Source organism: Apteryx rowi, unplaced genomic scaffold, assembly GCF_003343035.1.
Source record: "Apteryx rowi isolate R43461 unplaced genomic scaffold, aptRow1 scaffold_224, whole genome shotgun sequence".
Taxonomy (NCBI): domain Eukaryota; kingdom Metazoa; phylum Chordata; class Aves; order Apterygiformes; family Apterygidae; genus Apteryx; species Apteryx rowi.
This window is the reverse complement of record NW_020448575.1, coordinates 1,092,877-1,106,876: the sequence shown is the minus strand read 5'-3', so window position 1 is coordinate 1,106,876 and position 14,000 is coordinate 1,092,877. Positions and strand designations below refer to the sequence as shown.

Below are 14,000 nucleotides of genomic sequence, written 5' to 3'. Positions count from 1 at the left end.
AAGCAGTAGTAGAAGTTTTTTTTTCTGTTCAAAACAAGTACAAAATAAACACAGTTAAGACATACTGAAACAGTTGCTTTAAAGAAAGGTAGTCATACATTGTTTTCTCCCTGCAGGAGTTTGCGGAAAATATTCCAGTGTATATAGTCTTTGGTCTCATAGTGCTCATCTTATTTCTCTGGGACTGTTGTCATTTTCCTTTTTTAAATAAAAATCCTGCTTTAAAAAACTAAAATTTTAAAAATCTACTTTTAAAAAATTCTCCTATTTAAATAAAAATTAAAAAAATCACAGCTAGAGTACTATATCCAGTGCTGGGCTCCCAGTACAAGAGAGACACGGATGGACTGGAGTGAGTCCAGCAAAGGGCCACAAAGCTGATGAAGGGAGTGGAGCATCTCTCATGYRAGGAGAGGCTGCGAGAGCTGGGACTGCTCAGCCTGGAGAAGAGAAGGCTCGGGGGGATCTTATCAGCATGTATAAATACCTGATGGGAGGGTGTAAAGAAGGTGGAGCCAGGCTCTTCTCAGTGGTGCCCAGGGACAGGACGAGAGGCAATGGGCACAACCTGAAACATGGGAAATTCTGTTTGGACATAAGCAAGCCCTTTTTTCCTGTGAGGGTGGTGCAACATTGGAACAGGTTGCCCAGAGCGGTTGTGGAGTCTCCGTCCTTGGAGATATTCCTAACCCGACTGGATGCAGCCCTGAGCAATGTGTTCTAGGTGACCCTGCTTAAGCTGGGAAATTGGATCAAATGATCTCCAGAGGTGCCTTCCAACCCCAACCATGCTGTGATTCTGTAAATCATAAAAGTGGCAGATCTTCATACATTTAAAGGTGCTTAGCAGATCAATCAAGTATGCCTGATACTGCAAATTGTACCTCTGTGCTATATCAATCTGCACTTGCATGCAGGGAAGGGATGTTGTTTTGTTGAAGGTGAGGAGAAGTGGATACCATTTTCTCTCCTCTTCATCTGTTGCCAAACCTTGTGCGCACATTGCATCAAAGCAGCATCCTAAACATACTTCCTCCTGTAATAGATGTACCAGACTGACAAAAATACAGGATGATTAAATGAGCAAGTAGTAGCTTTCCAATTCTGCATCCCTGTATTTTTGAAAGGAGCAAAGTCAACAGCTTTTATGCATTGCTTTGCATACTACTACTGTTGGTGACATCATGTTTTTGGGGTAGTGTTCATTGTTGCTACTGAGCATGAGTTGTAGGTGATAACAGCAACAATAATTTTGTCAGATTGTATCATCTTAATTCCTTATGAAAGTACTAGTCTATCTGTATACTTAGAACACAAAATATTTGAAAATTTTCTCTAAAATATTTGTAGCTCAAGCTGCTAGGGAAAACGTTTGGGGGGGACATTGTTTATAGGGTGTTAGACTGCACATTTAAATACTTATTTTCTGGACCTAATTCTAAAATTTCTCTGATTTAAAAATACTTGTCCATCCCTTTGAATGTTTGAGATACAACAGAAGTTGTTAAATCTTTAAAGAAAATGACTTAACATTCCTTTTGACAACTTAATGATCCCAGGCTCAGGGACTAGCATAATGTCTTGTATTTGGGAAGGGAACAGTTGAGATGACCTTCTCCTCAAATGTTGAAAACTTGGGGTACTAAGATTCTATAGAACAACTGAACCACTGATATGAATAAAACATCTTTGACAATATTATAGGAAGTTGAATTTTTAAAAAAAATTTAATAACATTTACCAGTCTCCGAAAACAGGTATGATTTTCCCCTATTATGCGTTGGTGTTCAGCCCCTAAGTATCTTGAGGTACAGATTTTGTAACTAATAATGAAATGTTCCCAAATAAGGCCAAGAAGAACATCAATATTAATGAAGAAGGAACTAAAATGTATAAAATGCAACACTGTTAATTGTTTTGTATTTTCCAAATTGGCTCATTTTATAGTCACTTGGAAATATCTTCAGTCTCTCCCTGCTTGTTAGTAGCAATTTAAGAACAGAGGCAGACTTCTAAATTCATCTTGCTTTAGCACTTGATGAAAGATAAAAAGTTTATTATTGTCACTGACTGAAGCTATATGGCTGCTATGAAATGAATGAAGTGCATTTTATGAAACATCCTGCTTGCTTTGGTCTTGATAGTTTCTGAAATTCATTAACTTGGAATGGGTCTGTTTGTTATTACTGTAAATTTAAGTGCTCATTTTAAAAGGGAGTACTGATTCAGTGCTGGAACTATGTACTAAAAGTTGTTTGTGAATTGGTAATCCAGTCAGTAATTTACAAGCATGTGTAAAGAAGTCATCACATACATTGAAGATAAATAGCAATGACTTAAATGGGGAGTGAAGGCCAGGCTGCTATTTTATTTATGCTAATGGAAAAACACATGGTAACTATTAGAGTCTAAGCTTAAATATATGTAACTGAGATTATCTGAGTCTTCATAGAGGAAATGCAGTGCAGACTTATGCATTATGAAATAGATGTGATTTAATGGGAATATATTGGGATAGAATGTGGCCCAGAATGAGGATTTACAGAAGTCCTTTTCAGTATCGGAACAATTTTTTTAGGATTTGTTTCCAGGAATTTCTTTCCCACTATTTGAGTTCACATCGCCTCCCTTGCAACCAGGCAACATGTGCTGCATGTATAAGGAAAAGATGTATTTATTTGACCTTTGTAGTGAATCTTCAATATGGCAGGATTATCTAATACATGTTCCAGTTCAGTATTTTCATTCTTCAGTTGCAATCAGAAATACTGTGTGAAGATGGGGGGGAGGGGTGAAAAGGTTATAATCTAGATAAAGCAAAATTTGGAATGAAGGCCTTAAATAGATACGCAGTGTAGAAAACTAATACTGGAAGAGTTGTTTGGTAGAGGGTTGAATCCTAAGTATCTTTTATTTCTACCTGAGGGATAGTAACTTAAGGGAGTTTAACAGAGTTTGTGCTTGGTTTTATCCTCTCTGGTATAAGCATGCTAACTTTGTTTCTCATGTGCTAAATTGCTGTTTTTCACTAAACTAAAGTGTCAAAAGGACATACTATTTCTTTTATTTTTTTCACTGAATAAAAGTAACATCATTCCGCTTTTACCATCTGTTACGGTACAGTTCTTTTGAATGTCTCCATATACTTCTCTATATTCTTCTGTAGAGAAAGCTAAATCTTTCCCCAAAACGAAGCTGACATTATCTGTCACCCTGAGTTCCCCTCTCCCTTATTACACCTTGGAACCACTTACCTGCTTAAAAAGTGTTTATATTACAAAAGAGCAGCAATGTCAGTATTTTCCACAAGAACTAAAATGGCAGAACAGGTATGTGCTCTCCATTTGCTGCAATTGCATAATATAATTTTGAATCTACAGAGAAAAATAATGTAAGACAAGGGAGAAAGCTTATTTAGAAGGAAGAATCTCTTTGGTTGTTTGCTGAATTTAAGTGCCTGAACTCATCATACATGACCAGTTAACTGAAGGTATGGCTAACAATGAAGAAACTGGGAAGATGTTAGAATTGGAGGTGGGAGGGTAAGGAATTCAAGGCATATTTATAGCATAAAAATAAATTGGAGGGTGCGTGGGGGGGAGAAAGGAACAAAAACAGAATTTTGCAGAGCTGCAGGAGAAGAAATAACATGAACTGTGAGACTGTCAGAGTTGGAAAGAGATGAGGCATGTGTGCTGAAAAAGTCCTTCTCTGTCCCCTTCCCCCAACCTAAAAGCATAAAACTAAAATTACATTACTTTGAGCAACAGATTTTTGGGAAGAGTGAGAACTCTGCAGCGAGACTTAAGGCACCCAAGCTACTAATCTTCCAAGTTTTAGAAGCTACAACCTCTAAGAAAATAAATTGAATGAAGTGAAAGACTTGGAAAAGCTCATATAAGATGTTACTTCTCTAGGACTAGATTTGCATGTCAAAGATGATAACACCAGAAGGGGAAAGTGTAAAGGCAAAAAATACCTCTTTGAAACTTAGGGCTGGTAGAAGGGTGCAGTGGAATCAAGGTTATTTCAGACTTTTGTGCTGCAACCCAAAATAGAAAGTAACTCAAAAAAAGCAAATAAAACAGTTACAAAAAAGTCAAGAAAAAGGCATCCTCACAAGATAAATTTGAAGAATCTGGCTGATAGTAAACCCTAAATTTAAGAAAAGCATTGAAGAATATATCTTTTTCATTTTAAGCTTCTGAAAGCTGTTGGGGTAGGTGATCAAAAAGATCCCTATTAAATCAGTGAATGAACGCTTTTACTTTTTAAGATGTGACAAGGTAGTAATACTTTAAATTAGACTGAAAGGTATAGCTGTAAAAATGTAGATGTGCTTTTGGTCACAGAGGTCCTTCAGGTCTGAAACAGAAGCAGCAGATGTGAAAACTATATACAAGTTGGGAACAGTTGCTCAGGATTTAATTAGGCTTGCATGACTGAATTTTTAAAAAAAGGTCAATACAGCTCCTTTAAATTAGTAAAAAAACAAAAAAACAAAAAAACCCAAAATGTATAATTATGTGGTTTTCATTGTTGTTTTTTTTTCCTTCAGTTGCAAAAGTAGAGAATACAAATTGCACCAGGACATAAACGGTGCAACTCCCCCTTCTCCCCCCAAAAGGTGCTTCCATACAACTCTCCCTTATCTTTGTGTAAAGATAGGTCTGGTAGTCCTTTTTAGAAAAATATTCATCACCAGTAGAGTGGATTTAGCTTTTTGTCGCTGTCTGGAGTTTTAGGGAATCTCTTTATGTTACTGGAAAAATTGATAATGCTCTATTTTGATGAATCATTTGAAGAAATAGGAGAAAGAGTTGGGGAAACAAAGTACTGCATGATTTCTTCTGTAATTTTATAGTTTTCTCCCCATCTGTATGCGCGCATAGTGATTTTATATGGGAAAGAATTGAGGGAAGAGCAAAGGGACTTCAGAAAACCAGCAAACCAATTTTTTTCCCCCTCTCTTAAGAATAAGAATGGTATGTGTGAAGTAGGTGATTTGCATGGCTCAAATATCTTGTTCTTCAGCACCTAACCATTTAACTGGAAAAATCTCTAGTTCAGAAAATGCATGTAAGTAGAGAAAATACAAAAAATTAAACTTAACAGAGAATTTTATTCTTGTATATGAAGTAAGCTGACAGCAATTTCCTTCTTAATGATTTGTAATTAAATTCTATATAGTAAATGTTAATAAAGGACAAAAGTAGTGCAAAGTAGGCACTTTAGGCTATTAAAGTCAGATGTCAGACCTCTGGATGTTTATTTTCTACTACTTATGCTCCTAAAGAACAAATATAGCAAATAGGTTCTGTGCCTTCTGTTTCCCCTGGTATTTCACACAGAAAAGTAGCTGTCATTGTTTGGTATATATTTAAGCTGAGAGAACATCTTGTTTGTTTGTTGTGCACTTGTCAAAATGTAAGGCTGTCTCACAGCTGTCCTTATGTTATCACACATTAGTAAAGTTCATACTGCGTCAGCTGACTGCTTGGCTTCCAAATTGTTTCCTCAGTGAATGTTTCTTTCCCAGCTTTTGTTTAGCTTGCCTGAATTTTGACTCAACTAAATGAATCTGTAATACCCAGTACTGTCACTGGGCCTTAATCTAGCTAGAGTTTGGGACTCCATAGAATCTGGCCACATGCTCTGTTGCTAGCATGGGCTGGCACATATGCAATGATTGCTTAATTACTTTTGCTAGCTAGATTAAAGCTGGCATCAGTATACCTTGTTTCCCCACAAGCATTTGGGGAAATTTCCTCTCTGCTGCCTTGTATCGGGTAGTGTAGTGAAAGATGTTATCTCTCCCTGCAAATCTTGCTCCCCTTATTTCCTTAAATCACAATGTTGTTACTGTAGTATTGCACTTTTGATTCTCTCATGCAGGCATACTCCAGTGAAACTGATCATTATTCATGTGAAAAGGTATCAGGAAAATAATACATATGAAAAGAAATAAAAGTATCAGCAGGAAAGGAGAGAATATACAATATATTGCAGCTGTCCAACTGTGCAGGCTAACAGCAAGACCCTTTAATCTGGCTAGCTCCCAAAACTCTGCAGGAATCTCCTTTAAAAGGAAGAGAAATATTCATGGACTCTTATGTGGGCATCATTGAATGAAACTGGGAGGAGTTGCTGGAGAGCAGAATAAAAATTAAGATGTGATTTACATGTGTGCATTCTTACAAATATGTTAAAAGAAATAATTAAAGCCTGCTAATGAGCATTATTAGCAAATGCTTGTTTAGGACTTCAGAAACATGTTCTTGTGTTGGTGCTGATAATACTCATAGTTTTTTTTTCAATGCATTGATATATTTGTGGGATTGGAATATTTCTGCCTTTAAAGGAGTAGAAGTTTTACGTTTTGTGCAATACAGGCATTTGATTTTTGCTGAGATATTAATTTCTACATGCCATATCTTCTTGCTAGGCTAGGAAATGATTAGCTTTGACACATGTATAACACAAAAAAAAATCTTCCCATTAAGTCTAGCAGTGACAACAGATCTAAAAATCACAATAGAATTATTCTAACCTACAGTATGTTTAGCTAGTCCTCTGGTATTCAGCTCTGTCATTTTACCACAAATGTTATGAAATGCTTAGTTACCAGAGTGTTATAATTTAGTGATGAGTAGCAAGAATGGTATCTAGAATCACAACCTATGCAGTTGCTAGCATTTGTAAAACCAAGAGCTGTCAGTAGGGTTTTTAAGTTATTATTTAATTTTAGATTTTCAGCCATTAAGTGCTAGAAAGGAAAACCTGTGGTTTATTATCCTATGTATTATTAATTTGGAGAACCTGTATTTGACACTAAACAAATATTCTGGCTAGCAATTGATTTTTTTCACTTATCTGTGAAATAGCAGGTGCTTTTACATATGTTCATCACAGAGATTTTCAGTGAATTTTTTTGGGCACTAAGCTGACAGCTGACATTTGTCAGTAATCATCTCTTTTGATGCTGAAAGAACAGGGAAGTCAATCTGATTTTAAATTCCTTTTATTTCCATCAATGTAATTAGTCTGCTTTATTTGATTTGCTAATTTTCCTACTTAAACATGATCACTGAATAAGAAGATGTGAGAAGGCTGCCTAGAATTACCATCACTATTTCTGGTACGGACTCAGTAATTGTCTGTGAATCTTTTGCTGGTGATCATTGCCAAATCTCAGAATGAATGTAGTAAATAATCCTTCAAGGATGTCTTCAAGGATTTTAAAATGCAATGGGAATGTGGAAGAAAATACAGGATCATCTCAGGTATGAAAGAATTCCACATTTTATATAATGAGGTACTACTGTATCTCATTAATAATTGCTATTTTTAAGAAGAAGCAGAAGAAAATATTTGCTTCCTACATGGATGAAATCTCAAATCTTTATCTAAAAGGAAGCTGGTTACCTCTAGTGTAGTGCTGCAGTAGTCTGTTACTGTTACCTTAAAGTCTGAACTGATAGGATTAGATCAAACATTATATAAAATAGACAGTTAATGTCTTTTTCTCTGTTAATTGTTAATTATTTCAGAACAAGCAACTCCAGAGCCAAAAACATACTATGGTTCTGATACAGTTTTACTTTGTCTTCACATGTTCAAGTTGCTAGTTCCAGACTCCCACCAATACCTTCCAAACTTCTAATTAATGTAGCATAAACAGTTCTTGATTGTTTTCTGTAATGTTCGAAATGAGCCTTGATTGAAAGGCTGAAGAAGGCAATGGGACTTTTTCCACTGAATTCATTGGGCTTTAAATCAAGATTATATTATTTTTTTTATCTACAGAGAAAACAAACAACTAGAATAGGAAAAACATCAAAATGTAACTACTTCATGTAGGGGTCAAAGCTTGCATTTCTTCATTGTGATTTTTACTTGAATAGGAATTAGGCCTGAGGAATATGATAGGAATAAATTTACTTTAAAAGATAATGGAATTTTTATGAAAAGACTTCTGTATAGACTTTGTTATTCACTGGCTTTTCTTCCTCTCTGTTCTGCAAAAGTATAAAAAAATTGTTGTTTTACTAAAAGAAACGGGAAAATTAATGATTTACTGAAAACTAGTAGTGTTTGGAGAAAAAGTGGAAGATAGAAGATGTTTGTTCTACTCCAGCATGAAGTCCAGCTGGAGGCCAGTCACTAGTGGTGTCCCCCAGTGGTCAATACTGGGGCCAGTACTGTTCAATGTCTTCGTGAACGACCTGGATGATGGGACTGAATACACCCTCAGCAAGTTTGTAGACAATGCAAAACCGGGAGGAGTGGCTGAGGCACCAGAGGGTTGTGCTGCCATTCAGGGGACCTTGTCTGGCTGGAGAGATGGGCAGAGAGGAACCTCATGAAGTTCAGCAAAGGGAAGTGCCAAGTGCCGCCCCTGGCAGGGACTAAGCCCATGGACCAGGACAGGCTGGGAGCCCACCAGCTGGAGAGCAGCTTTGCAGAGAAGTACGTGGGGGTCCTGGTGGACTGCAAGTTGACCATGAGCCAGCAATGCGCCTTCCTGGCCAAGAAGGCCAACGATATCCTGAGGTGCATCAGGCAGAGCATTGCCAGCAGGTCAAGGGAGGTGATCCTGCCCCTCCACTCAGCCCTGCTGAGGCCACACCTGGGTGCTGTGTCCAGTGCTGGGCTCCCAGTGCAAGAGAGACATGGATGGACTGGAGTGAGTCCAGCAAAGGGCCACAAAGCTGATGAAGGGAGTGGAGCATCTCTCATGCAAGGAGAGGCTGCGAGAGCTGGGACTGCTCAGCCTGGAGAAGAGRAGGCTCGGGGGGATCTTATCAGCRTGTATRAATACCTGATGGGAGGGTGTAAAGAAGGTGGAGCCAGGCTCTTCTCAGTGGTGCCCAGGGACAGGACGAGAGGCAATGGGCACAACCTGAAACATGGGAAATTCTGTTTGGACATAAGCAAGCCCTTTTTTCCTGTGAGGGTGGTGCAACATTGGAACAGGTTGCCCAGAGCGGTTGTGGAGTCTCCGTCCTTGGAGATATTCCTAACCCGACTGGATGCAGCCCTGAGCAATGTTCTAGGTGACCCTGCTTAAGCTGGGAAATTGGATCAAATGATCTCCAGAGGTGCCTTCCAACCTCAACTGTGCTGTGATTCTGTGATTTCATGAGCTATCAAGTGATAATTTCTAGTTTATCAAAGTAAGTTAAAGCCTTTATTTTCAAATTAGGTTAAATATTATTTCTGTCTACACATGTGAGAATTTCAATCCCGTTTTTAATATACGTAAAATCTGTCTGCCTACAAATGACATGTAATACTTTTTCTAGAAAAATAGCATAGAATTGTATGAATACAGTAATTGTATGATTTTATTTTGAAAGTTGATGCTTGTTTCATAAGTGAAAATGAAGTTGTGCTGATATTCCAACTTCTTGAAAATGCACCTTGTCTTACAGACAAGGTTATTTGAAGTTATTTGAAGCAGTATTTGTAATAAGTACTTTTTATGGCTTACAGGTTTTAAATGCACAGAGAGCTGGGTACAAGGCAGCGATAGTTCACAATGTTGATTCTGATGACCTCATAAGCATGGGATCCAACGACAGTAAGTACAGGTATCACTTCTTCTCTCCTGTTTGAAAATCATTTCACCCACTAGAGTATACAATGTTAAAATCAATTAAAAATATTATGACAAACTTTCAGTATAAAGGCAAATCCTCCTGCTTTTAATCTTTTAAAATATGATATGTTAGTATAAGAATATGTAGGTATACTTGTGTATTCTTTGTGATATGTTGTTTTTACATGCACTGTTTCTTTTGTTTTCCTTTAGATTTTAGTTGAACTCTTCTGGGTTAAATGGTTAAATTTATGAGATAGATTTATATGACTGACTTTATTGGACTGACTTGGATAGATTTATATGATTGACTTTCCTGTGCTTGGAAAATATCTGAGGTGTGGTTACTTATTTGTGTTGATTATTAGGCAGAAATACAGGAAAAAACAGTCAAAAACTCTACTGTATCAGAAGGAAATCAAACATTAAAATGCAGTTTTTTAATATTTATTGATTAGTGGATTAATTTTGCTGTTGCACTGTTATGTGCATTTTTTTCTGTTCATTTGAGTAAACTTTTCATGTGAATGTATATTACATGTACATATTTTCAGTTTTTTCAGTTGGAAGAAATATGTTTAGAGAACAATGTGCTGTTTTCTGATTGATTCTGATTTTACCCTTTCACAGAATAAATATATACAGAACATCTTGTAATCTAGCCAAAATGTTGGTTTTGTTTTATGGTGTGTGTTTTTTCCCTATGAAATACTGTATTACACATAGAAAATATACTGTTGAGAATTTCTTTAAGAAGTTCTTATCCTTAAAAATACCATCTTCTTCAAAATACTACTGTTTCTGTAAGTGTTTATCATTTATCCAAATGACTAGATCTACAAAATTTGTTCATGTCCATGTAGTGCTGTTATGACTTTCTCTGTGGCATTTGATTTTTTTGTCCAGTTTCTTGAGCTTGCAATGGAACAAGAACATTAATGAGAACCCCAAAGCCCTTTCCCAGTGCTTGCCAGCACTGAGTAAAATAGCTTGCTGAAAGTTAATTTCCTAAGTGGCCGTTGAGTATGTGAATATGCCATGAATAAGCCATGTGAATATGGTTTTAATGAATTCTCAACCCATGTGAAACTTATTTTCAGATTTCACTATAAACTCAAAATGTAGAACACAACAAACCCTGATTGGGGTAGCCTGAAGTGACATTAAGCCATTTATGCTTCTGCTTTGTAGTAATTAAAAAATAAATTGTTTTTCATAGTTTCTTTGGGGAACTGAATGCTTTGATATTGATTTAACCTTAAGATTCTTTTGACTCTGAAACACGAAGCATAAGTCTGAGATACAAATCAACATGAAGCCGAGGAAAAGGTTTTCTGGAATGTGGGATGTAAACTAAGGCAGTTAAGACATTTCTAGTTCATACGTTACAGATTGCTTCATTGACTGGCTTTTATTTATCTTTCAATAATTTTTCATTTAAGTTGCATCTTTTGAGCTTATTATTGCCCTCAGTAATAACCAGAGAATGGGGTGGCAGTTCCATCCAGTTTCTTGTGAGACTGGAATAAAGAGGTGAGATTTGTTCATTCTCTCCTTTCTGCTTTTTGACCCTTTCTAGCCACAGTCGTTTCCAGTGTGCTCATTATGTTTAGGGGGTAAGGAGGGAAGAAAGACCGATTAAAACCCCGTACCAGATCATCAAATCGTATAAGTTGCCAGAACTTCTGGAAATCAGTGGAGCTGTGTGACTTTGTCCAGCCCCAGAGTAATGATGATATTCTCATTAAACTTAATCTAATGATACCTCTTTTTGTCAAAAGATTTTTTTTATGTCCATTTTAAATATTCCATTAAGAATTTTGAGTTTTATATGTGCAATAAAGTCCCTAGATATTCGGTAGGAAAAATAATACCACTCCTTATGTGACATAAAAGACATAGCATGCACATACATCAGTATATATGTCATTATGTTAAAAGATGTCTTCATGTTGTGATTGTCTCATGTCTTGAGTCTTATGTCTTAAGAGTACCCATAGAGTGTCCATGTTGTTTTCCTTCTTTTCTATACAGTTGAGGTTTTAAAGAAGATTGATATTCCTTCTGTCTTTATTGGTGAGACATCAGCGAATTCTCTTAAAGAGGAATTTACTTATGAAAAGGGGTAAGTTACCTCACATGCAGTCACATTGTCCATTGCATTAAGTCATTACTTCTTTTTAGTATTCAGAGATTTAAGAGGATTTTGTAATGACAGAGGCTATAGGTATTCCCAGTGAAACTCTGAGCCTGTGGAAGTCAATGCCTTGATTTGCTGCTGATTTCACTGAATCTGCAGTTTTACCTTCTCTTCTGTTCTGCTTTGTTAGTGTGTGGTTTTAAGTAGTTATAAACAAGTGGGTGCTTTGGCAGAGTGGCTAATCTATTACAGTGAAATGAAAGCAGTTGTTGGAACTGTCGGTGACTGAACTATCTGGGACAACTCTATGATACTTCACTTCGTGCCCCAAAGATGAAATCAGTTCAATTTTTGTTTTTAATTTTTGTTTGAAGAGTGCTTACTGAGTACTGCTTATTGACACTTTCATCCTGAATACTACTTTGGCAAGGTTCTTGAGATATTTGAGCCTATTACCACATTATTAAAGGATATCATGCATTAGATATGCTTTTTGAAGAAATGCCATGTAAAACTAAATGTCACTTTTGAAATGCTCACTCAACACTGTATTCCCAGTTTGCTGCTTTCTGCACTCGAATCTTGTAAACTAGCAGAAAGTTGTAGGTTTTAACAATCTGGGTATGTAAAAGTGTGTTAGGAGTTACTTGGGTTCGTGTGGGTCTGGGAGAAGCTGAGAATTGTTCTGGGATTACTCAGACTGTCTGTACTGTTTGGATAGCTCTGGGGTTGAAAGGAAATGAACAGACAGTATAAATGAGCTCTGAGGGACCCTAGACTGTTAAAAATGAAACAGCACGAATAGAATTTTTGTCTGTGGACTGTATAGACTATTATATGGATTCAGGAGGTTACTCCATGGTTATGAAAAGGAAACTTGAATTTCTACACCTGGAGTTTTACCTCTGTCCTATTAGTTATTGCAGAGAGGAACATTTGAAAAATATGGGTTTAGTTAAGTTTCAGTCTCTAGGATATCAGCTCACAGGTCTTCAGGGTCCTTTTGTGCAATGGGCACAAACTGAAATACAGGAGATTCCAATTTAACATAAACCCCCCACCATTTTTACTGTGAGGGAGACTGAGCACTGGCATAGGCTGCCCAGAGAGGTTGTGGACTCTCCATCCTTGGAGATGCTCAAAACTCCACTGGAGATGGCCCTGGGCAACCTGCTTTAGTTGACCCTGTTTGAGCAGGGGCAGTTGAACCAGACGATCTCTGGAGGTCCCTTCCAACCTCAGCTATCCTGTGATTCTGTGAAACCTTTTTAGGTCTTGAAGTGTTAGTTTTTTCCTAAGGTGAAATCAATATCCTGTAATTTCCAGACTTGCATGCTTTTGTCATAGGTAGGTCTGTTAGTTATTTACGATACCACAATTCTATTGCATAATCCGTCTTTTTTCTGTCTTCACTGTGGTGCTGTTTGCCATGCAGTTGGAAGAGTAAGTCTTGGAGCTGATTTGTTGCTAGAGCAAACTCAGTCCTTTAGAGGTTAAAGGTAGCAATACTACAACAGACCTATCAAACTGAAGAGATGGTGACATTTTAAAATATAGCAACATGTGATTAGTGAACCATACGTTAAAAAGGCCAGGGTTGATATTTATCATCCTTACTGTTTTAATGTTCTGTTTCTGCTTTGGTATTTCTCTTACATTATTCTTTCTGTTGTAAGAAAACTTGGTTATCTCTGAGTGGTAAAGGAGTTCACAGTTATTTTTCTAGCTTGTGCCAAGTTAAATGGTTATGTTGTACTATGTAGCCATTGTAAATGTATGTAATCAAACTCTTTTTTGCTTAATACAAAATCTTGATCTTTAGGTGAGATCAGAGCTCACTTGTAGGTACATATATAAGAATTTTGAATCATTGCTTGAGCTATTTTCTGCATATGCATACAATTTTCTGAATAAAGTGCAGAAGCCTTCAACCTCTGCATGTTTTTGAGAAAGAGTAACTACGTATTTTGCAGCTGGAGGCAAAAGAGCTTAAGACCTTAATTAAGTTGTCTGTCAAATCTGAAAGAAATATTCAGCATCATAAAACTGATTATGAAGTTTAAAAATACCTTTTCCGCCAAGCATTTTGCCATGTTTGCTTGTCCATCCTTAGGTAACAGGACAATTTCTGAGAACAATGGGCAGAATACGTTTTAAAAACAAATATAGACTAGCTTGCCTGCAAGAGGGTTACAGTATATCTATCAAATGTTTCTCCTTTTATTTTCATATGGCTTTAAATATATTAGAATATATGGC

At 36.8% G+C, this 14,000-nt stretch overlaps 1 protein-coding gene across 3 annotated transcripts in view; it reads left to right on the top strand.

Moving 5' to 3' along the window:
* RNF13 (ring finger protein 13) overlaps positions 1–14,000 on the top strand; it is a 50,153-nt gene that overhangs the window by 16,638 nt on the left and 19,515 nt on the right. For 2 of the 3 annotated variants that reach the window (XM_026065115.1, XM_026065113.1), the window contains 2 exons: positions 9,496–9,583; positions 11,636–11,726. In XM_026065115.1, coding sequence (XP_025920900.1) covers positions 9,496–9,583; positions 11,636–11,726 — 179 coding nt within the window. Of the gene's footprint in view, positions 1–9,495; positions 9,594–11,635; positions 11,727–14,000 lie in introns of all 3 variants that reach the window. The other variant, XM_026065114.1, reaches the window with a different exon arrangement.